This window comes from Monopterus albus, unplaced genomic scaffold (assembly GCF_001952655.1).
Source record: "Monopterus albus unplaced genomic scaffold, M_albus_1.0 scaffold3.1, whole genome shotgun sequence".
In the NCBI taxonomy this organism is placed as follows: domain Eukaryota; kingdom Metazoa; phylum Chordata; class Actinopteri; order Synbranchiformes; family Synbranchidae; genus Monopterus; species Monopterus albus.
In genome coordinates this window covers 2831703-2853474 of record NW_018127883.1, presented here as the reverse complement: position 1 = coordinate 2853474, position 21772 = coordinate 2831703, and the positions used below count along the sequence as shown (strand labels likewise).

General features: G+C 40.3%; 1 protein-coding gene across 6 annotated transcripts in view; it reads right to left on the bottom strand.

Moving 5' to 3' along the window:
- Positions 1 to 6: 6 nt before the first annotated feature.
- Positions 7 to 21772, bottom strand: part of phactr2 (phosphatase and actin regulator 2) — a 29530-nt gene continuing 7764 nt past the window's right edge. For 2 of the 6 annotated variants that reach the window (XM_020604597.1, XM_020604620.1), the window contains exons 2-13: positions 12367 to 12552; positions 11250 to 11324; positions 10934 to 11074; positions 8826 to 9071; positions 7464 to 7989; positions 7188 to 7384; positions 5884 to 6040; positions 5186 to 5241; positions 3980 to 4041; positions 3514 to 3651; positions 1580 to 1656; positions 7 to 931 (exon numbers count right to left, since the gene is read on the bottom strand). In XM_020604597.1, coding sequence (XP_020460253.1) covers positions 916 to 931; positions 1580 to 1656; positions 3514 to 3651; positions 3980 to 4041; positions 5186 to 5241; positions 5884 to 6040; positions 7188 to 7384; positions 7464 to 7989; positions 8826 to 9071; positions 10934 to 11074; positions 11250 to 11324; positions 12367 to 12552 — 1877 coding nt within the window. In that variant the 3' untranslated portion in view covers positions 7 to 915. Of the gene's footprint in view, positions 932 to 1579; positions 1657 to 3513; positions 3652 to 3979; positions 4042 to 5185; positions 5242 to 5883; positions 6041 to 7187; positions 7385 to 7463; positions 7990 to 8825; positions 9072 to 10933; positions 11075 to 11249; positions 11325 to 12366; positions 12553 to 17406; positions 17608 to 21772 lie in introns of those variants that run through there. The other 4 variants (XM_020604609.1, XM_020604602.1, XM_020604640.1 and 1 more) reach the window with 4 other exon arrangements.

The following is a 21772-nucleotide window of genomic DNA, read 5'->3' as shown; positions in this document are numbered from 1 at the left end:
AAAAAAAAAAAAAAAAAAAACAGAGACCAAAGCCTGACAAGAAGACCCTCCAAACAGCAGGACCAGCAGACTGTGATCAAAGGTTTGACCTTACTGACTGAACACAGGATATCTGATGGTACATGATCAACATAAATCACCAGGAACTACGCTGAGGAATTAGAACTGGGGAGATTTCCATTGCACTTTGCTATTAAAGCCTCAGCTGCCCACGGCTCCTTCGGCTTCAGCAGTTATACTTTATTCTATCTCTACATACAGTACACGTCTTCATCTTTGCAGGTTATAACTCTTATGATATGATGCCCTCTAGTGGCAATATAGTTTAAACATGTTTAAAAATGAGCGGTAGTATTTCAGATTCAGCTCCGAGAGGCACATCGGAGCACAACAAACTGCCTTTTCTCCCTACTGAGCTATGACATAGGCACTGACTTAAGCTCACAAACACCCAATCACCCCCATTTCCTGTTCTAGGAGGATGCCCATAAATGGCCATTTGGCAGTTTATGACAAGGCATACCTTGGCAAATGGACAAACTCTATAGTACACTTGAGCCACATTCATTACTACAAGGATAATTCTGCCCATTCTCCCTCCCTGAAAGCTATCATTATGCCTGAAGTGAACGGAAAACAATTATTCTGGCCATCTACAATAAATAAATGGTAATAATCAGAGCACTCTACACATGACTGTTTTGACTATGTGCAAATGTTTTGTTGGCGCCCGTGGATGGCCAAGGCCTAAAGACACACCTGTAGCTGTCACTACAGACATCAATACATATTATCAGGGGCGAGAGCATCCCAAAGCAAAGTGGACTGGGCTGCGTACTGAGAGTCGGGGGTGGGGGGGACTGCTGGGAGCTGTGGACCAGATCTTGTGGCGCTGATGTCCAGCTTTCAGAGCACTCAGGGCCGATGGAATCTGAAAAGACAACCATTCAGTTTTTGTACACAGCAAACTTAAAACAGTTTAATAAACAAACATTGATGAAACCTTTACAGCACATACCTGTAAAGCTACGTCATACTGTGAAATCAAACATGCACTGTATAGTCACTGTTACATCTACTATTCATAGATGTTAAAGAACAGTTGCTGAAACAATTTATCCATGAATCAATTAGTAAGTTGACAAAATACATTTGTGGATACTCTGATTAATATTTTTTTAGCCTTTTTAAAAGCAAAAACAAACATTTTTTGGCTCCAAATTTTCAAATGTGATGCTTCTCTAAAGTGCCCACACAGCTGTTTTCACTTATTGTATAATGAAGTGCAATAGTGTATCTGGACTGTCATTACGGCAGAAATATATGTTTGGTCACAATGTTGGGCAACAGACTGTTATCACTTTCAATAATTATGATGGATTGTGAAACAGGTCAGATTCTAGTTGTAGCATAACCTGATTTTAATATAAATAGAGGAGATGGCTTTGGGGGGCCCAGAACAATATAAATATTGATCAAGATGACCTAAAAAAAGAGCAGGAGTTAGTGATAAATTACTAATGAAACACAAATTGTGATCAGTCAGGTTAAGAGTGGAGATCATCCACCGCCCGAGTACCTGGTGAACTGTTTGCTGTCTTCATGAACTTCCATCTCTCGGCTCTTAAACTCATTCAGCTCCTTTCGGATAGCAGCCTGAGGGGCATAACGCACACACACATGCACAAACACACAGAGTTAAAACACTGCTACAGTACTACAACACTCAACTGTGTTTCTAATCATATCCAGTCTGAAATTTGACTGTGCTTCAGGGGAAGCATCACCTATGAGTCAGAGTGTAAGTAAGTAAACTTTATTTATATAGCACTTTTCACAGACAGAATCACAAAGTGCTTCACAACATCACAGAATGGTAATAATAATAAACACATATGATATTCATAAAACCTAAAAGCAAAATAACAAATAACAGAATAAAAACTGTTCATAAAAATCTGTAAACCCAATCAATTAAAAAACTGTCTAAATAAATGTGTCTTCAGCTGCTTTTTAAAACCCTCAACAGAATCGGCCATACGTAAAGACAAGGGCAGAGCATTCCACAATCTTGGAGCAACCGCCTTAAAAGACAGGTCCCCCCAAGATTTAAAGCGAGTTTTTGGGACCAACAAAAGAGGCTGATTTGAGGAACGAAGAGTATGTTCGGGAGAATATGGAACCAAAAGGTCTGTGTAAAGTAGACTTATTACAACAAGTAAAAAGAGAGTTACAATAATCAATACGTGAAGAAATAAAAGCATGAACAATCATTTCAAGATCCGCCTTTGATAAAATCTTCCTTAATTTAGAAATGTCTCTTAAATGATAAAAGCAGTTCCTGACTAATTGTCTTATATGACAATCAAGAGACATAGCCTGGTCCAACACAACACCAAGGTTTCTCAGGCTCCACTGGACGGAGGAGCCCAGCAAACCAAGGTGTTGTTTAATTACTGCGAACTTGTTAACAGGTGCAACAATAAGAGTTTCAGTCTTTTTGGAGTTTATGTGAAGATAATTATTATTGAGCCAGTTCTTGATGGAAGACAAGCACTCTAATAATATTGCTAAAAAGTGAAACTCTGAATCATTAAAAGAACAGTAAATTTGAAGATCGTCTGCAGTGTGATGCTCATGATCCACAATTTTAAAAACTGCTGGGAACAATAGGCGGACATGTACATGGAGCAAACGTGTGTGGTCATGCTGCTTTTGTTAAACAACATGTGCTGAAGCAAAATTCAAATCTGTGACGGTTCAGTGTTTAGGATTGTGTGAATCCAGCCTTATGAAGCATATTGAGTCTACACCTGTCATAGGAAATGTGCTATATAAATAAACTTGCCTTGATTTATGGCTTCATACATTGTGGCTTGTGTTAAAATAATGCATTGGGTTGCATTAATTGGTGTGTGTTGTTTCATGTACTGGTAAGGCAATGAAATCCGACACAGGAAACACACTTTTATGTGTTTAAACCACTGCACAGTGGTTTGTAATAACCACAGAGAGGAGTTTACAACTCTGGAATGTTATCATGGGGGCAGCTGTTTTATCTCTGGTAATGTTGATCTTGAGATAAACAAGATAAACAGGAACTAGGGTCTGTGTACTGTGTAGTGCCAAACGTCAGCAGCAAAGGGCAGGATTCACATAGAAATCCCATGCGCCCCCCAGGATTCCCATCTGTGTGGAGGTTTTTTAAAAGACAAGGAAGACCCTTGTATTGTAGACTTTGTACATGCATGCACCTATATGCTTTCTATATCATCAAATGTATTATCTCACCTCAGAGCATGTGGACCTTTGCATACAAAGCATGAAGCACCACATACACTGTTTTTGCTGCTTTGCAGAAGGCCTTTTTCCTGCTTCAACACGACAATGCCCCTGAGCATCAATCAAGTTTCATGAAGGTGCAATAAGTTTACTGAGTTTGCTGTGTAAGCACTCAACTAGTTTGCACAAATCAAGATTTTACAGTGCAGCATATTAACTGTAGTACTGTACCTTGTCAGCGGGAGTAAGCCGAGTCCAGGGTTTGTCTGCCCGCCGGTCATAATCCTTGGCATCTGTAACTTCCACATACTCGTTAAAACGCAGGATCCTGCGAGCGACGAGCTCTGCCACTGTAGGCCTCACACTCAGCTGCACACAAAGAAAAAGGGAAAGAAATTAGACTATAAGCATCAAAATTCAGGAACAGTCTTTGGAACACATTTGTTTTCAGTTTTAAGTTATATTAAAATCTAAAACACTATATGCCTATCTGCCTATATTTTACTATTGTACTTTAAAGTTGTTTTCTTCAGTTCCTTCTGTGTCCACTAGGTGGCCCATTTCACCACACAAAGCCCCATTTCTTCCTCCTAATATGACTCATAAGGTGGAGCAAAACATATTAGCAGCTAAATATAGACTCACTCTGTCTTGTCTGTTCTTTCTTACATGTGTGTGCGGTTGGTGTTTACAGTACCTTCCTGGAGAGCCGTCTCTTAATCTCTTGTTTGGCTTCTTGCTCCTCTGCTTCATTCTTTTCTGCACGCAGAGAACCAACAGTCATTTCACACCTTCTGTGTCTGAAACAAGCTTTTTCTATTTATAACTGTGAGCATTTGATTAACCATATTAAAGGGTGCCATTCTCTCAGTATAAATAAAACCAAAAGGGGAAATTATGAGGTTTGATTTCTTCTAGAAACAGAATTAATAATTTGAGTTGAATCTGTAACACAGGCACTCGTGTGGTGTCTTCACAGATGTACAGTGTCTGAACAACTTGTGGGTGACCTCTAACGGTCCCAAGAGATATTGAAAACAAGCCTTCTGGGATTCACCATAGAGAAACCAAGCACCTAACTCTGTGTAGAGCTATTTTTTTCTGTTTTATCCTAAAGAAAAAGTTACACAATACATATAATTTATATTGGTGTACTGAGGCTGAAACTGCATGACACTGTAAGCAATGACATTTTAAAGCATCGACATATTGAGACGGATGTCATGCACTGAAAGTACAAACCAGGTTATCACAAAACCTGGGTAAAAGTACAGTACACATGCAGTTTCTTAACATGCCCTGCAACGCCTTCGCTTCAGAGTTAACGAGACACAGTGTTCTTTATGTCATTAGGTCAGTTTTACTACAGCAGTTAGTTGTGAAGGTTCATTCTAGCAGTTTAACAGCTGCAGTGTGCGTGTGTTTAGTCACAGTCTCAAGGAACTGAAAGTGTCCATTCATGCATAACGTGTAGCCACAAAGGGATGAACTTAACCAGAAACAATGTTCCAATAAGTTTCAGTCACTGTTGTTTATTTTAATTTCCTGTGCTTTATTCACTAGATTTAAACTGTTGTTCGTGGGCTGTTTGCTACACTTCTCCATCTGAGCCTAAACAGGGAAAAGAGCTGTGAGGCCATTTAGATCGAGAGCAAGATTACTTTTACTAAATTCTTAAAAGCAGCTGAAAGTCTCTAGAATGCAAAGCTCATTAAAGTTGCCCTGGACAGACGGCACATCACAACACCATTTCCATACACCCATGCTGATTTTTCATGTTGTCGTAGCTAGAAAATTACATAACATTACTACTGAAGTTTCTAAACATAATGACATCAGGTACATCACATGGTGTAGTGTATCACATGACCCATAAGTTTAATACTGTACTTCAGAAACGTACGCTTGAGGATGTTTCTCTGCTCCAGCTCCTCTGTGGTGGGTCTTTGGCTCAGGCGTCTGAAAAGAGAAAACTGTGTTCTCATACCATAACCAAAAAAAGATTTTGCATTTCTATAAGTGGGGTCAAATTATGGAATAATTTAAGTGTGGACATGAAAAACAGTACTAGAATTGAGAGAGATACTGCTTGCAGCCAATGATGCATGAATAAGATGATGTTATGGGGTAGGACTGGATAAGTCTGACTTCTTCCTACTCCATTCAAACATGTACTAGGTATAAGCAAACTGATTCTGGATTAGTATTGGTTGGATTTGTGTAATTATGTGTGTGTTGATGTCATTGTTCTGCATGTTTGAAAGAATAAATCAAATCAAATCAAAATCAAAACCTTTCTATAAGGAGCAGAAATGATATAAACATTACATTCGTAACATTTGTAAAATACATTTTATTCCCTTCTTGTTGTTAGTCCAGTGGCTGTTTGCCACTTGCTTTCTACCTGATCTGGTAGAAAAGGCCAAACTCAACTTCATCACAGATTTTTACTGTGCATCATTTGTGCCAGTACAACGCCCACAACTGCACCACAAGGTAATTAACAATGTCTGTTATTACTCCACAGCTCTGCCAAATCTCTGGTGAAAACTCACACCTAGCTTCATTTTCACAGCATGTTGAGTGTGTGTGTGTGTGTACCTGACTAGTTTGCAGCCTATCTGCTGGCGTAGCTCATGCCTCTCTGTCTCAGAGCTTCGTGGCAGAATGTTCTTCTCCTCCAGCTCTTTCTTGCTGGGTCGGTTCCCAAGCTTGATGTTCAGGGTGTCTCGTCGGCGTATCTTGCTGGCCAGAGAGCCTGGAACAGAAATGCAACATAGAGAACTAGTTGCAGGCTTAATAGGGCCTTGAAACAAGCAGCATGGAGCTCAGCTGCAGATAATACTGAAGCAGCAGTGAAGCAAATGAGACATCTAAAACAACATGCTATTTAACTGATACAGTAGGTGTAATTTAATTGCAAATATCACTACAAGGGTGAGTGATACTGGAGCAACTGTCAGTTGGCAGCATTTGTCTGCTTTAAAACAAATATGTAAATCAGCCATTTGATATGTCAGTTTTCACAGCAAAAGTATCTAACAAGTAAATGTTCAAATCATTTGAGCACTGCATAGTCACTGAATACTGGGTGTTGCTGTGAGCAGTCCTCAGAGTGATGTAATCTGGGGACTGCGCAGGCCTCAGCAGCAATGAAAACTCAGTGTTCCTGTGACCATTTAGTAATGATGCATGCCTTTTGACAATCAGGAATGATGAACATCAGTAGGAGGACCTCTGACTTGTGACCTCTGACCTACAAACTATTTTTATCAGCAGGGTCAGCTATCACTGGGACTAACAGCAACACCAGTGCAGGACAGAGTTTCACTGATTTGGAGGTCATGGGTCACAGTTGGCAGTTGACAGATCCTCGCACCGATGGAGGCAACCTGAAGATGAATGTGGATGGTATTCACTCTCAAAACATTAGTCTGAAGTTGTCTAAGACAGCAGCTTTGGGAGGAAAAAATACTTTCACAAGATGAATGTGAAATTGCAGTGTAGTAATAGAGCCTTAGCTGTCATTACGTGTTGATGATTATGAATCAACATTTTTTCTTTTTTCATAATTTCTTGCACTGGGACCAAATAAAACAAATTATTTAAAAAGGTTGCGGAAACCCTTAAAATTTAACATGTAAAATTATGTTCTTTGTGGTCAGAAGACATTACTAATCATGCAACTTCAATAAAAAATGACTTCATTCAATATGGGCTCTGCTTTTACTCCAGTCTGAGTGAGTTGTCAGCTGAAACAGCTGAAAAATGCACAGCTTGACAAGTTGGTATTTTCACTTTGGAGACACCTAAATATCTATCCAAACCGGTCTGTCATACAAGTTCTGCAAGCAGCACACTGGCTTTTTTCATTACTGTGTGATGTTACAAAACTAATGCCATACTATTTGTGTACTCGTCTTCCTCCTCCTCTTCTTCCTCCTCCTCATCCTGGTACAGGATTGGTCCATCAGAGTCAGAGTCACTAGTCTGGCTGTCTCTCGGCCTGTCAGGGATCACAGTTACAGTGGCCTGGTCTGTATTCACGCTCAGGCCCTGTGGCTTTTCAGCTTGGCTCTGTGCTGACCTGCAGGAAACAAGACTGTAGCAGCATAAGAATCACGTGCAGAGAAGGCAAACATGAGGAATGTTTCACCAACTTGCACGGCCTGAGTAGATACCTTGAGCTGTTCTCCACAGCTGACTGTGTTTCTTTTTTCTTCTTTTCTTCTTCTCCTCCCTCGCCTCCTGTTCTTCCTGGTTTCTCCCCTTGTGAACATGTCTCTCCCTCTGTAAAGGAGGTGTCCTCTGTAGCTTTCTTGATATGGGGGGACTGGAGTGTGGGTTCAGGAGCCATACCTTTGTGAGTCTCTTCACCTGTAATTGAGGCATTGGGAACAGACTTCGAAGCAGCCTGAGTTCCCTCTGTCTCACTACCTGAGGCTTTAGATGAGGCAGGCTTGGAGTCTGAGGAAAGGAGCAAGGATTTTAATTCCCCAGGCTGGTTAGGAGTCTCTGCAGAGGCTTTTTGAGGTATAGAGGAAGAGGAGGGAGCGTCTGATTTCCGGTTGGTCCGTGCATCTGTCCTGTTAGTCTTTACTGCAGCACCCGTGTCCTTAGACACATGAGAACGAGGGGTGGAGGTGGAAGTGGAGGCAGAGGTGGATTTTGCTGTGCCTCCTGTCTTCTTTGGATGGGAGGATTTGGCTGAGGAGAAGCAGGAGCAAGAGAAAGTGAGAAGAGAAAATTGAAGTTTCTTTCCCCCGAGGTGCTCCAGTTTTGTCCCACAGTCTGAAGACATGCAGGTTATCTAAACAAAAACTCCAAAAGCATCTCTAGGTATGAATGCAGTTCAGTATATACAAATTATATGTTGTAGATTTAATTTAAAGTCCAAATTAAATCTCATAGGCATCTTTTTTTGCAGTCAAAATGAATATGAATATGTTTTTTAAAATATATTGTTAATTCTAACTTTAACCCTATAACCAAGTCTCAACTCTCAAATAGCCCTTTGATGACCAGTCAAAATGTTCCCACAGTGTAGGTTTTAAATAAAACACATAGCAAGATGTGTACACACAGAATGAAGGGTAATGATCATGCCCCAGCATCATGCGATCAGTCAAAAGCACATGACCGTGTCAGAGCTTAGTCCTATGCTACTCTGACCTCACTCATGCTCATGCTTTCCTTTACGTTATCATAGCACCCACCCCCACATATACACACACAGGTGTATATGTGGGGGTGTTTACAGAGCTTGACAGACAGATCTTTACTTATGTTTTCTCACAAAGCAGACGGAGAGATCATAACTGAACCACTTCCACATTTAGTCACTTGACTGTAAATCCCTTGTAATGAGGAGGGAGAAACAGAGAAATGACAGAAACTTGACTAACACTTCATATCTACGAGGACACCTTTAGAGTGAGTGTTCCTTTACTTCATACAGTGAGGTATAGCACATTTTCCATGCATGGAGGCAGGCAAGAACATCAACAGGCAAAGTGGCTTCAACCCCAACTAAATGAACTTACCAGTCCCATGACTAGCGTTGTTAGTGCTCCGTGGGTTAGCTTTAGCTTGTGTGGATGAGCCTGCCTTGCCTGTAGTTTTAGCAGTCTTTTTAGTCCCTGAGGCACCATCTCTGTGCCTGGTTGTGACTGCAGTGCCACCTGCAGCTTTGGAAGAGGTGGGCAGAGTGGCACTTTGCTGTTTTTTAGCTTGTACATCTTGAGGTCGCACCTGGTTTGCCTGGGCAAGAGGTTTAGTATCACACCTCTCTGAGCAGACCAGATGCAGCAGGAAGGAAAAGCATGACATTTAGAGGTTAAAACAGAGACCAAAAGATAAAAGATGCACATTTGTGCAAACAGATGGGCATGCAGAGAAGCAAATTGTGGCAGAAAAAGATACTGAAAGATAAAGAGTGAGATGGACTGAGCTGATGCTAAATCTGTAATCTTGTGTAACTTTTCCATAAGGCTAACAGATAAAATGTACCCATTAACCTGATTTATGCTTGTTCTGCTACTGCATTTGCAGTGTTTGTAGCCTGTGCCTTTCAGGTTATTGACAAATTAACAAACAAATGGCTCCAAGTTCAATGCTAACAGGGTTGCAACGAAAAAATAACAACACTTAAGCAGCATCAGGCAGAAGAACAGTGGCCTGTCTCCTGAGGTAGGGAGAGGCATTAGGAGATGGAGCTGCTGCTCTGTTCAGACTGTGAAAGCCAGCAGCGGGCTTATATTATGGGAATATCTATTTGAACACATTAGACCTGATCAGAGATCCCACAGACAATTCAGCGTCAGCCAGAGAACTGCTGCCGATACAAATGCATTCCATAACAGAGCGGGACAGATTTCAAGGGTAACGAACATTTAAAAAATAGCGCAACATTTGTTTTATATATAAAATTAGAACTGCTAAATTGCTGTAAAAGTCCCTCATTCTTGGGTAACACAACATGTTTCACATTCTATTTGAAAGAGCAGAGCCATGTATCGATCAATCCAATATTTAGTAGCTGCTCAGCTGTCTAAGACATTATTTCTGGCTCCATTTCACAAACATTGTACCAATATTAATATCTCTGTGGTCACTTTCACACAGTTTATTTAGTGCTTAATTCAAAGTGACCCTTGCATAATTGTTCCAGTACAGTAACAATTAGCCACTTCTAATTTTGAAAATTGAATTTTATACCTTCAAGAATGACTCCATTAAGTCAATTTTTGTTGAAGTTTCTAATATACCAATGAAAAACTATTATTCCAGTTCTAAAGCCTCAACAAGTATAGAGGTCCAAAAGTTAAAAGATGCATTAATTAACCACATTGTCTGATAAATCACATGAAAATAGTACAAGGCTCCACTATGTGACATTATGGTTCGTACAGCTCTTCTGTTGTTATTTCAGCTTCTCTGTTTTCAAGAATTGGTTCATACATTAGCACCACTTGCCACCTGGCAAAGGTTATAAGAAGAGATTTTCAAACTGTGAGTCATCGTTTCAAACACTAAGCCATGGATGAGCTCTTGGAGCTAAAAGTCCATATCATTGGCTGCCAGACCAAATAGGTTGTGTTCTTTTGCACAGAGCGAGTGGGACACAGACAGAGGAGAAACCAGGGTTAACATCGGTTTGTCTTTATGAGATGGAAGAGTGTTAAAAGCAGCCGAAGAACTCAGATTTGAATCGGATGTGGTGTTCTTAGATGCCTTAGATAATGGTGTTTATTTTGGTAGCCTTAGTGACCTATTATGGTCATGATTATTGCTTTGTATTAAATAAATATGATTTTAATTTGGAAGTAATTCACGCTTTGTGTAATGTTAGTGCTTTGTGTGACATTAACAGTAACCAGAGCGTTTAACTGGATTATGAGTGTGTCACAACCAGGCATCCATATTTTGTGTTGTTGCTAGGAAACACAATGTGATGGGAGATGTGCTACATGCAATGTGCTACTCCTAACCAAAGAATGGTTAGAAGTAGCTTGTGGGCCTTAAGGTGTCAGTCTGTTTTGAGTCTCACTAGTGTCTAAAGCAGTTTTAGGAACTCCAAATAGCTCTAGATTACACAACCACAGTATGACAAACACTCATACTAATCCACAGTAACTGTTCCAGACGTTACCTGTTTTGTCCTCTGTGCTGACAGGCTCAGTGGCCTTTATCTCCAATGGTGTTTTTGGAGACTCTATGTCAACTTTGACTTCCTCTGATGTTACACTGGATGTGGCATGACCATTCAGATTTTCACTGCTGATTAGTTCCTCTAGAAGTAAAAAACACAGTGACTGTAACTAAAATCCTCTACTTTTCAGTAATGTAAAGTTAAAGTAAACCAGATCTCAATTTTGTATTCTGAGTTCTGCTTTTATTGCCAAATTCAAACCAATATTGGAACACAGAAAAAAAAAGAATGAAGAAATGTGAATGAATGAGCAAACCTTGGTCAGGGATGAGAACTCCTTTCTTGATGAGCTCCTCTCTCGTTTGTCTAGTGGAGATTTTTCTTTCTAGAACTGAAAGACCAAGATTTAGATGACTGTAGGATTCAATAGGGTAATTTTATATGGGCTTCTTTTATCTAGTCATCTATCCAAATCAGTACATTTACACAGAAATGCAATGCGCAACAGATATGTTCCTGTTGTTACTGCAGAAATGTCACCACAGTCGCCACCCTTCTCTGCACGCAACAGCACTAGAGTCACAGAGGGGGAACAAAGCTAATTCTGCCATCCTGCTGCAACCTGCAAGCTGTTTTTCTCTGGAACCTCTTGAGAGTGGGATCATAAGGAATCAATCTTCCTTGTTTATAATTAGATCTGTGCACCGCTGAGTCACCTCATTCCCAGAGTTACACAATTTAAGCTGAAAAGTTTAGTCAGTAACCAATTAATCAGTCAACAAAAAATAACCTACAACTAATTAGATAATCGATTAATCTGGTGTTTTGGCAAAAATGCCAAAACATTTATTGATTTCAACTTCTCAAATGTGAGAATTTGGTGCTTTTCTTCATGTCATATTGAATAGCAGACTGAATACAACTTTATTTTGGACAGATGGTTAGAGAGACATCGATCACTGAGGTGTTACATAAAAATAACTGCAAACAAATGCCATAGGCATTTTTCCCAGTTACAGTATATGAGCTCTCTCTTTTCTCTAAAAGTTGTTCTTTGCTTCGCAACAGGACAGTAGCCTGTAGCCACCTAAAAGGACATGGAGGGCTGAAACCAACATATAGATGCATAATGTAGAAAGAATCAATTATAGCTGACAATCGTGAAGAGGAAAAGTCTCCCTCCCTGTTTATTTCCTAGCCAACACTTCACAAATGAATCAGTGAGAGATGTAAACAAACCGTTCAATCTTTTCCTTTTAAAGCTCTGCTGGGGACAGCACTGCTGCTGTTCACACTGAATGTTCTGCACAAATCCAAAAATTTAAGACATGATAATGCACAGACACACGATTGAGAAGAGCTAATCACAAGCCACTCCTCAACTTGGTCTGGCAACATCATTAAAATGCACACCAACACGCAAGGTGTCCTACCTTTGGAAAGATCCTGGAATTTGTCGCTGGTCTTCTTCTTCCTCCACTTCCAGGGTTTGAACAGTTTGCCTAGTGTCGATAGCTTGCCTCGCTGCTGCCGTGGTGCAGGGGCATTCTGGGTATTGGAGGGGAAGTCCACACCCACATCACAGCTGGCCAGGGATGCTGATTTCTCCAATCCTTCAACTAGAAGACACACATGGAGCAACACAAAAAAGTAACATCAACAACTGGGTCAACATCATCATCATCATCATCATCAAATAAAGTTGATGATGATGAACATCATGATGTAAATTCCAAACATGAACATGGACCAGTGACCGCCTCCTTTCACTACTTCTGCTGCAAAACACTGACCAGTTCCATTATTATCCCTGTTATGACATCAAATAACTGAATTTCCTTTGGAAGGATTCTATTCTTTTAATAAAGTGGGAATATTTCTAACTGTTTGTACAGTATTAGTAGTGTGGGATCACATGTGTGTTGGCTAGATCCCTGTCCTTCCACAACTCCTCCTCTTCCGGTTGAAAGATTAGAAGTGCTGTGAACCTTCTGGAAAGCTGCAGACACAGTGTATGTGTGTGTGTGTGTCGAAGTCTCACAGAGGAAAGAGGGGTGGTGTGCGAGTCCTCAGATTCAAGCAAAGGAAGATTTTTGCTTTTCAACCAGGGACATTGTCGTTTTTATTCCACATATTCTTCTACCTCGTCAGATCCCGGCAACTATGTTACCCACAATGCAACTTGACTGCAAATAGTTCAGTCAGGCTTATGCAGAAACACAGTGTAATTACTGCAGTATTTCCTTTTGTTATATTATACATTGTAAAATCACAGCATGACAGAAACACTATGCAGGTATGATCGCACCCAGCTCTCCATATGAGCATGACAGCACGTATATACACAACTTGGCAATTAGGAGCACAAAAACAAAAGAACAAAAACATGGAAAAGTGTAATTCAGAGCCCAGCACACACTCTCCCCAGACACCAATTTAGTTTCTCTCTCTCTCTCTCTCTCTCTCTCTCACACACGCACACAGAGCCATTTCCTGTTCCGGTGTTGATACCGTATCAAATCACAACAATAGTTGCATTTCATCAACTGCTTTGTGCTGCCAATGATGGGGAAATCAGTAACAACAACCACTATCGCCATTAGTCCAGCTGCTAAACCTTTAGTGCACACAAAATAGGGACAATGGATCAACAGAAAGAAGGCAAAGGAAAGTGAAAGACAGGGGATGAGTGAAAGAAAGAGTGCCAACTTTAGAGAAAAGAAAACAAAAATGGGATTACAGAGAGAGTTGGCGAATTGACAAGACTCAGTCAAATAGATGGCAAATATCTGGGGTATGTTAATGACAGGTGGTTTGTAGAGAAACATCTTGCTCATACATCTGCTGAATGCATTTGATGAATATGAATAAGCAACAGAGTCTTTAATTGGTGACTTTTTCAGCAGCTGAACAGCTGAGGACAGATCTATTTAGAGTATCGTAGTTTAAAAGTCTTTGAGTGCCACAGCTCTACCACCCCACCAAAAAAAGTGAAGTGAAAAATCTATGACGCTTCTTGGAAAAACTGCATCACTGCACAAGGCAACATCACATTAACTAACATTAAATAACTTGTTACTTTTCAGAACCAGATTAACACAAAAATTACAGTGTTAAAATTAGACTTTATTGATCTTCACTGGGAATTTCACAAGCCACCCAGCAGTATGTACGCTACTTCAAATTATAAGCATATAAGCTACTTAAAACTAGCTCTCCCTTTACCAGCTGCAACATTAAATGTGATGTACACAATAATGCATTAATAATTAAAATACAATAACTGATATACAGGAATGTGAAATGTGCCATTCTACATCATGATTAGTTTTATTTTTAATACTTTAAATGTGATTTGATGCTATAACTTTGTACAAGTAACATTCGGAATTTACTTGCAACAAAGTATTTTTACACTGTGTTACTCCTGTCTTTATTAAGTAAGGGATCTGAGTACTTCTTCCACCATTGAGACTTGCCAGCACAATTCTGCATTACAGACAAGGCAAATCTGTCTGTCTGCTTTTTGATTACAACAATGTGGGTCAGATTCACCTCAGTTTAACAGGATGTTATTAGAATCAGAATCAGCTTTATTGGCCAGGTGTTTTGGACACACGAGGAATTTGACTCTGGTACAGCAGCTCTCAATGCGCATGTACATGTCACATGTCCTTAAGTAAGGCAGCAGTGGGCAAGTAAACACAATACACATTACAATTACTGACTCAACTCCAAAATTCCCTGCTGGAATTCACAGGGAGGCATTTTATTTTGAAACGGATGACTTGCGATGTCATACTAGAAAGGTGAGTCAGGATTTGGATACATAGCAGCTGTGGAAATGGATTGGATAATCACAAACAACTGGAGACACAACAGACACCTGCCTGAAGTAATCACACACCAAATTTATTCAGTGACCTCCTACGCTAAGACACAGCCTGAAGTAAAATAAAATTATAGACTAAACACAGTAATACACTGAAATGAACAGATTACGTTTTGCGTTAACAGCTTGATATTTATTTTCTATATGTTCTCAGTATGTGTGATATGGCATATATTGTCTAGTACAGTATTATAGGGTTAAAGCAGCTTTGTATTGTGGCAAAGAAGTTAGAAGTTATAGCAGCAACATGTGTTGAGGAGGAGGGGAAAGGGAGAGGCTTCCTTCCTTCCCTGCAAGACACCAGGGAGGGAAGGAGTGGACGTCATCAACAAAGGAAGAGAGATGGAGGCAGGGAAAGGCAAACAGAGGCAAACGAGAGGAGAAAAGAAGGCAGGGAGAGGTGAAGACTGAGGTGGGGAAAAAGAAGGTGCAGGAAAAGAAAGGGCAGAAATGGAAGGAAAAATTAAGAAAACATGGCAACCAGAGGTGTTGGACGAGAGCGGAGGGAGGGGTGACACGGGGCACTAACTCCAGTTTTAACACTTGGATCCTTTCTTCAATGTTGGCAGGAGGAGCACAGTGCATCTTAACTTAACTTGTGATACTCATAATTCATAGCAGCTTGGACTGAGTCAGGAGTAACAGACCAAGAAGAAATCAAGCAGGGCTCAGCTTTACAGTATCTTAACATACACCTCTAACTCATTAGGGCTCACAGGATATCAGATTTACATTAATGATCTTTCAATCTGACCTTGACAGAATTACTTCCCCTCCTGCTATTAGAACTGTAGATTCAGCATTTAAAGCACATTACAACATCATTATGTAACCCATAATGCAGCCATACAGAGCATATAGAGCATTATTATAGCCTCAGGTTCCTATGCGTGTTGGCTTAAGTGCACTACACAACAGTTTGGGTTTTACTTTAAATGCTGACAGTGTCACAAAAACATCCAGTTTTGTTTTCATCCGGCTTCCTTCATTCCTTCCGGTACCTCAGTGCCTTAAAAATGTGAACAAATGGGAAGTGTTTATGGTTCACAGACACACCGAGTACTACAGACTGTGTGAAAAAAGGTCTTTATGTCTGGATAAACAGTGTTTCCCACAGTGAAAACACTGATCACCTGAAGGTGCAGATTATGTACTATATCTTTTAAGACTTTATGTCAGTCTTTACAGCTTCACTTAGGACTGGAACCTGATTAACATGTTGACAGTTTACTAAGGTAATTGTTTGTTCTACACAGTGTCAGAAAACAATGAAAAAGTCACTATAATTCCAAAGAAGTCACATCATTGTTTGAATAAAGCAAAAAAGCTAATCAATGGCTTGTTTCCAAATGCCAGGATTTGTTTTGAAGACGTCACCTTGACAAATTATGAGGCTTTTTTCAGTTTGTAGTCAAATTATTTAATTTATTAACATACAAAATAATGAGCAAACAATTGATATTGAAAATAACCATTAGTTCCAGCTCTAATGAGAATTCACATGAACACAACAACAATTAGCTGCAGACTCCAGTGTGTCTTTTACTAGGGACATATGTTGAACTTTGCAGTTGTCAAACCTCAACTATAACTGATAACAGTTCCTGTGATAAAGATAAAAGACAGGTGACAACATAAAGTGTTTCATTAAGAAGTTAAGCAACAGGGACAACTTCAGTGCACCTTAGCATTGACTCTACAAGCCTCCATCATGTGGTGTTTGGATGACGGTGGTGGAGACGCTGTCTAACACATCCAAAATCTCCCATAGGTGTTCAACTGGGTTGAGATCTGGTGACTGTGACGGCCATAGCATGTGATTCACATTATTTCCATCCTCATCAAACTTTTCACTGACCCCTCATGCCCTGTGGAAGGCGGCACTGTCATCCTCGAAGAGATCTCTCCCATCAGGATATAAATATTTCAACACAGCATAAAGGTGATGTCTCAAAACAAATGTGTATGGATTAGCAGTGACCCTTACCCCATGGGGCCAAATGGATCCAAACCATGCCAGCAAAATGCCCACCACAGCCTCCCACAGGATTCACTCAATGTAGGGGTCAAGCATTTTAGGTTGTTCTTTTAATCTGAGTAGACCTGCTTGTTGATTCAGGAATGAACTTATCTTGACTGAGAATTAAATGCAAAACCTCTTAGGAAAACAAAGTGGTAACAAAATAAAATAACTGCTGACCCCTGTCAAACTGGCTGCTAAGTGCATAAACTCACAGCAAACAGTGTAACATAGTTATACAAACAGTTGTAGGCTACACTGTATACAAGTGATCGTTTATGCCACTAACAGTTTGGTAACAGCCATAAATTATAGGAACGGAGCGTGTGATGATGCAAGAGCGCAAGAACACATTTAACGCACTTTTGGTTTGTTAACTTCACATTAACACGAAACTATTAGGCGATTTGTTTTGTTGGACTGTCTGTGGAGATTTCGATTAATTTTCCGACAGCAATGTTAAAGAAAGAAAGCAAAAATGAGCAGACTTCCTGAATGTGTGTGTGAAACAAGAGGGAGGGAGACCGCACGCACACACACACGCACAAATTACACACTCACCGTTAGCAGTCTGAGACACGGTAGACACAGCAGTTTGACCCATATTCAGCTTTTCTGGAGCACCGGGTCGGACCGGGCCCCCGAACCCACGATCACGACCTTCTATCGCCGCATAAATCCTGTGCGCAAGCGCCGAGTGAGTTCATTTCAAAAGAATAAAAACTTTCAGACCGTGATGGCTGAGTCGCTGGAAACTGCTATTACGTCGCAACTTCCCCTCCCTCCTCCTCCTGTGAACAGCCTGAAGACTGCCTCTTATTCCGCTATGCAGATTAGAGGCGCTCTGGGGTCAAAGGCTGGAGGGGTCCGACACCCTCAGCCACTAGTTTACACAAGAAGATAATGGGCAGCAATACCTGACAGAGCGGGAGAGTTGAAAACAGTGAAAGCATACTGCTAAACAGTCCTGATCATGGATGGATCACTGAAGGGGCCTAAACCCTTGGGCTCCTGAGCCAAGGTTTAGGGGCCCTTTGGGCAGAGAGTCTCTGTTTGAAATGACTTTTTTGTTGTTGTTGTTGTTGAAAAGTCAATCTGGTGACTTGAAAAAGACACAAAACAACCACAAGAAGATGTAAAACTACCACAAAGTCATGCAACACAACAACAATAAACCGATGCCGAATGACAATTCCCATGGTCCCTGTACTGTACCTCTAAACCAGGGAGTGTAACAGCACTGCCAACACCCACACTCTCTCTCTATGAGTACCTGGAGCATGTACTACTTCCTGAGTGGTGTGTAGCTCTGAGAACTCATCTCAAAAGCAAGTGGAGGATAGATTTTCAATATACCAAAACACGAGGAGTTGTGTAACACCCATCCCATGCTTTGCATTTGTTTCCACTGCCCTCCTCTCGTTTTGGAGGTGCCTTCCAGCAACTAAAATGTGGTACCTATCAAGAGGTAACACCAAAATAAAGCCCCAGGCAGAGCTGTTGCCCATGTGTGGTTAAATCTCAGCGTCTTTGCATCTCAGCAAGGTGTTGCAATGGCTTAGAAGTAAAATGATCGAGGACGTGTTTAGAGGTAAAAGTGAATGGGCTGTGGGCAAAGTGTTGAAGATGTCACATTTCTGCAAATTTGATAAACTGCTCATACAGTCTCCATTACTGTCAGATTGCAGTTGCACTAAGACTCACTGGGCCCCCTGACTCACATGCTCTGCTCAGTTGTGTGTGTGTGTGTGTGTGTGTGAGAGAGAGAGAGACAGAGAGAGAGAGCTTTATCTGCCATCACTGTCAGCAGAGTGCCAGTTGAAGACCTCCAGAAGCAGCTTCACACACAATGTCACATTTAAGGTCAAGACTGCCATCTAGTGTTAATGGCATAACTCATTTGACCGTGCTTCAGGTTAGTGAGACTAAAATGATTTGTTGTTATGCATCTCTTATTACTATGAATGTCTGCACCAGACAAATAAAGCAAATTTGTTGTGTTCACACTGGAAACAATGGAAATGCAGCAGCACATTTGGCTCCTGCAGCAGTGTGTGCAGACTGAAGCTGTGTACATGTTCATTCACCATCTCAGTACAATCACTTGACTCATCTGCTATCAGGGAATAATATCATGTGTCTCATCCCATTGTGACTCACAGTATCCTACATCTGACACTGACTTAATTAAACTTGAGTGGACTTCATATGTTTTTGGAACATTATATTTGACAGCAGTTTATAGCAAAGTCTCTAAATCCAGTTTTGTTTATGGTACTCAATAATGCAAACCTTATACACATTAGCACACAGGAGCCTTCAAGACAGCCACAAGCTTACTGGAATGCAATGCAACAAACCCCACCTGACCCAGTTACACCAAATATTATCCCCAAACACAAATAATATAAATTATACAACTGCATTCACGAGTCTAGTAGTAGTGATGATTATGATGTTATTATTAACAAAGGGGACAATAAAATTCTAGTTTCATCTCCATTCATTATGTTCATCATTCAATTCATATATAGTACTTTCTGAACTGTTCATGTTTTCTTCAGTTCATTTCTTTAATTAATGTAGATAAGAATCCCGCAATTTAATATAATATTGTTTTCCACGCACTCCCTGTATTTACTGTATTCACATATGTTTAATTGTGAACTTACTTTTCATTTACGAATGTCTAGTCACACTAGACCCTTTTGGATACTGCCGCTTCAAACACTCAGTTACGAATCAAATAAATGCAGGTAAACGCTGCCTCTGGACTTGACTTACTGTAGGTCAGTCTGATGCTTTTGCTGTAAATCTGTGCAACAATACCATATCTAATAGAGAGATTGTTGGGATATAGTGAAGGTCAAGAGGACACTCCTTTGAGTAATGAAGTTTGTATGTGAAGGTGACACTTTTCAGGAGCTGGGTCCCGTTTGTTGTGACACTCAGTAACAGAATCAACTGAAGGAGCTTGACCGGAACAGCAGGAGGAGGAGGAGAAGGGCCAGAAAGGCCAGAAGAAAATAAAGGAGTCATCAAATATTAAGTAGTAGCCTCAGCAGAACAAGGGGGTAATAATTGTTTAAGTGCTACTTTTCCAAGCCTTTCTCCCCCCCCCTGCTTGATTTATTTATTAAACTCAGTTTCTGCCAGGGTATGTTCTCATAATATCATCATAACCAAAGTACAGGGAACGTGCAGTGAGTGCGTCATAGAAACTAATGTACTAAAATGATTTTGTGCACTCATGAGTGAGTTTCTAAAAAAGAAAGGAGAACTTTCATTTGAAGTTGCTTATCTCTCAGGTACATGCATATACATGCATATTTCTGCATATATACATGCACAAATCTACGACGGTTTAAACGTGCGAAGTTAAACCCATGGCTTTGAAGCAGCCAACCTTTTCCAGAGTCAGGAACTGGACATCTCTGTTACATAGTCATTATTCAGACCACAAACTGTCACAACAGTCAAGTGTGACTCAGCAAGCAACAGGCGCTGTTACACAAGCAACCCAAGCTGAGCCACGAGGAACTGTACTTAAATGGTCTCAGTGAATAGTGTCAGTAAATCTGCAGTTTATTTCATACCATTGTTAAATGCACTAACCATACTTTTAAGTGTTCAAAGTGAGTGTGCGTTTAAGTTCATTAGCAGATTTTGTTTGTATTAAGCTCCTGAAAACTCATTTTCTCAGCCAGCATCTTTCTATACAGTAGGAAAGTTTACATACAAATTTAGCACAAACAAAATTAAATTAAAAAAAGAAGAAGAATGTGGATTAATGCTTTTTTCCTTTTCATTACCATTAGACAAACATAAGGACTGGGGTGCATTAAGATAAACAGTTGCTTGTGCCAGTTCTTCAGTCTGGTAGTAGATGCAGTAGATGGTGCAATGAAATAATTCAATTAAAAGAATGGCTTTAGGAATAAATTGCAGTGCTTGTGGCTTTGGCTACTGATAATAATTTAAAATTGTAACTTAATATTGGATCATTTAGTTGCCGCACATGATCCACCTCAGTAAAATGGAGCCTGTATTTAGTTCAGTCTGATCAATATTCATTCATTTCTTCTTACATGCATGAGTTTGTCTCTTCTCTCCACTTTCATAACACAGAACTTCCCTATTAAAGGGATATTTACCTTATTAACTGTACAGTCTTTTGTTGCAGTAGCACAGTAGGGATTACTGTAATTTCTTTTCGTCTTCACATCTGCAAGCCAGCTCGTTTGAAACCTGACCTCCTGTTTGTTGTATTCTGTTTGGCACAACCCATAAGCTGCCATCATAGCTAAAATGTTCCCTCCATAAATCAATAGCTGACATCCTGCCAGACAGACAGACAAAGAGCTTTAGAGAAAGCAAGTTCAAAAGAGACAGACAGAGAAAGAGACAGAGACGAGGACAGAAAGAACTGGAGGAACGATTAATACTGATGTGTGGGGTCTTTAATAATAACCACAAAATAAAGGCCACAGTAGCAAAAAATATAAGAGCAACATACAGACACCATGCTTCATAAAGACAACACAAGACTGTGTTTTAGAAGTGTGTGAACCATGAAAACACAAACAGCAGCCAGCATTTATGTCTTCACTTTCAATCTTTAATTATATAAGGCCACATCTGCACAGATTTACTGTCGACTGGAAAAACAGCTGTCCTAAGCATGACAGTCGTGTTTGCTCAGTCGTGTTGTGTGGCTGTTTGTCAGGACATTATTACCCTTTCAGAGACTCAGCATGATTTGTTTAAAAGACTGGCTGATAATGACTATCAACACACTGAGCGTGTATCAATAGACACTGCCACAAGAGGTCTGGGGCAGCACTGCATGCTAACTCAGTTTTGACACATTAACAAATGTGCAGACTTGCTAGCCAAAATAAAATAATAATGCCCAGCCATTAGACTA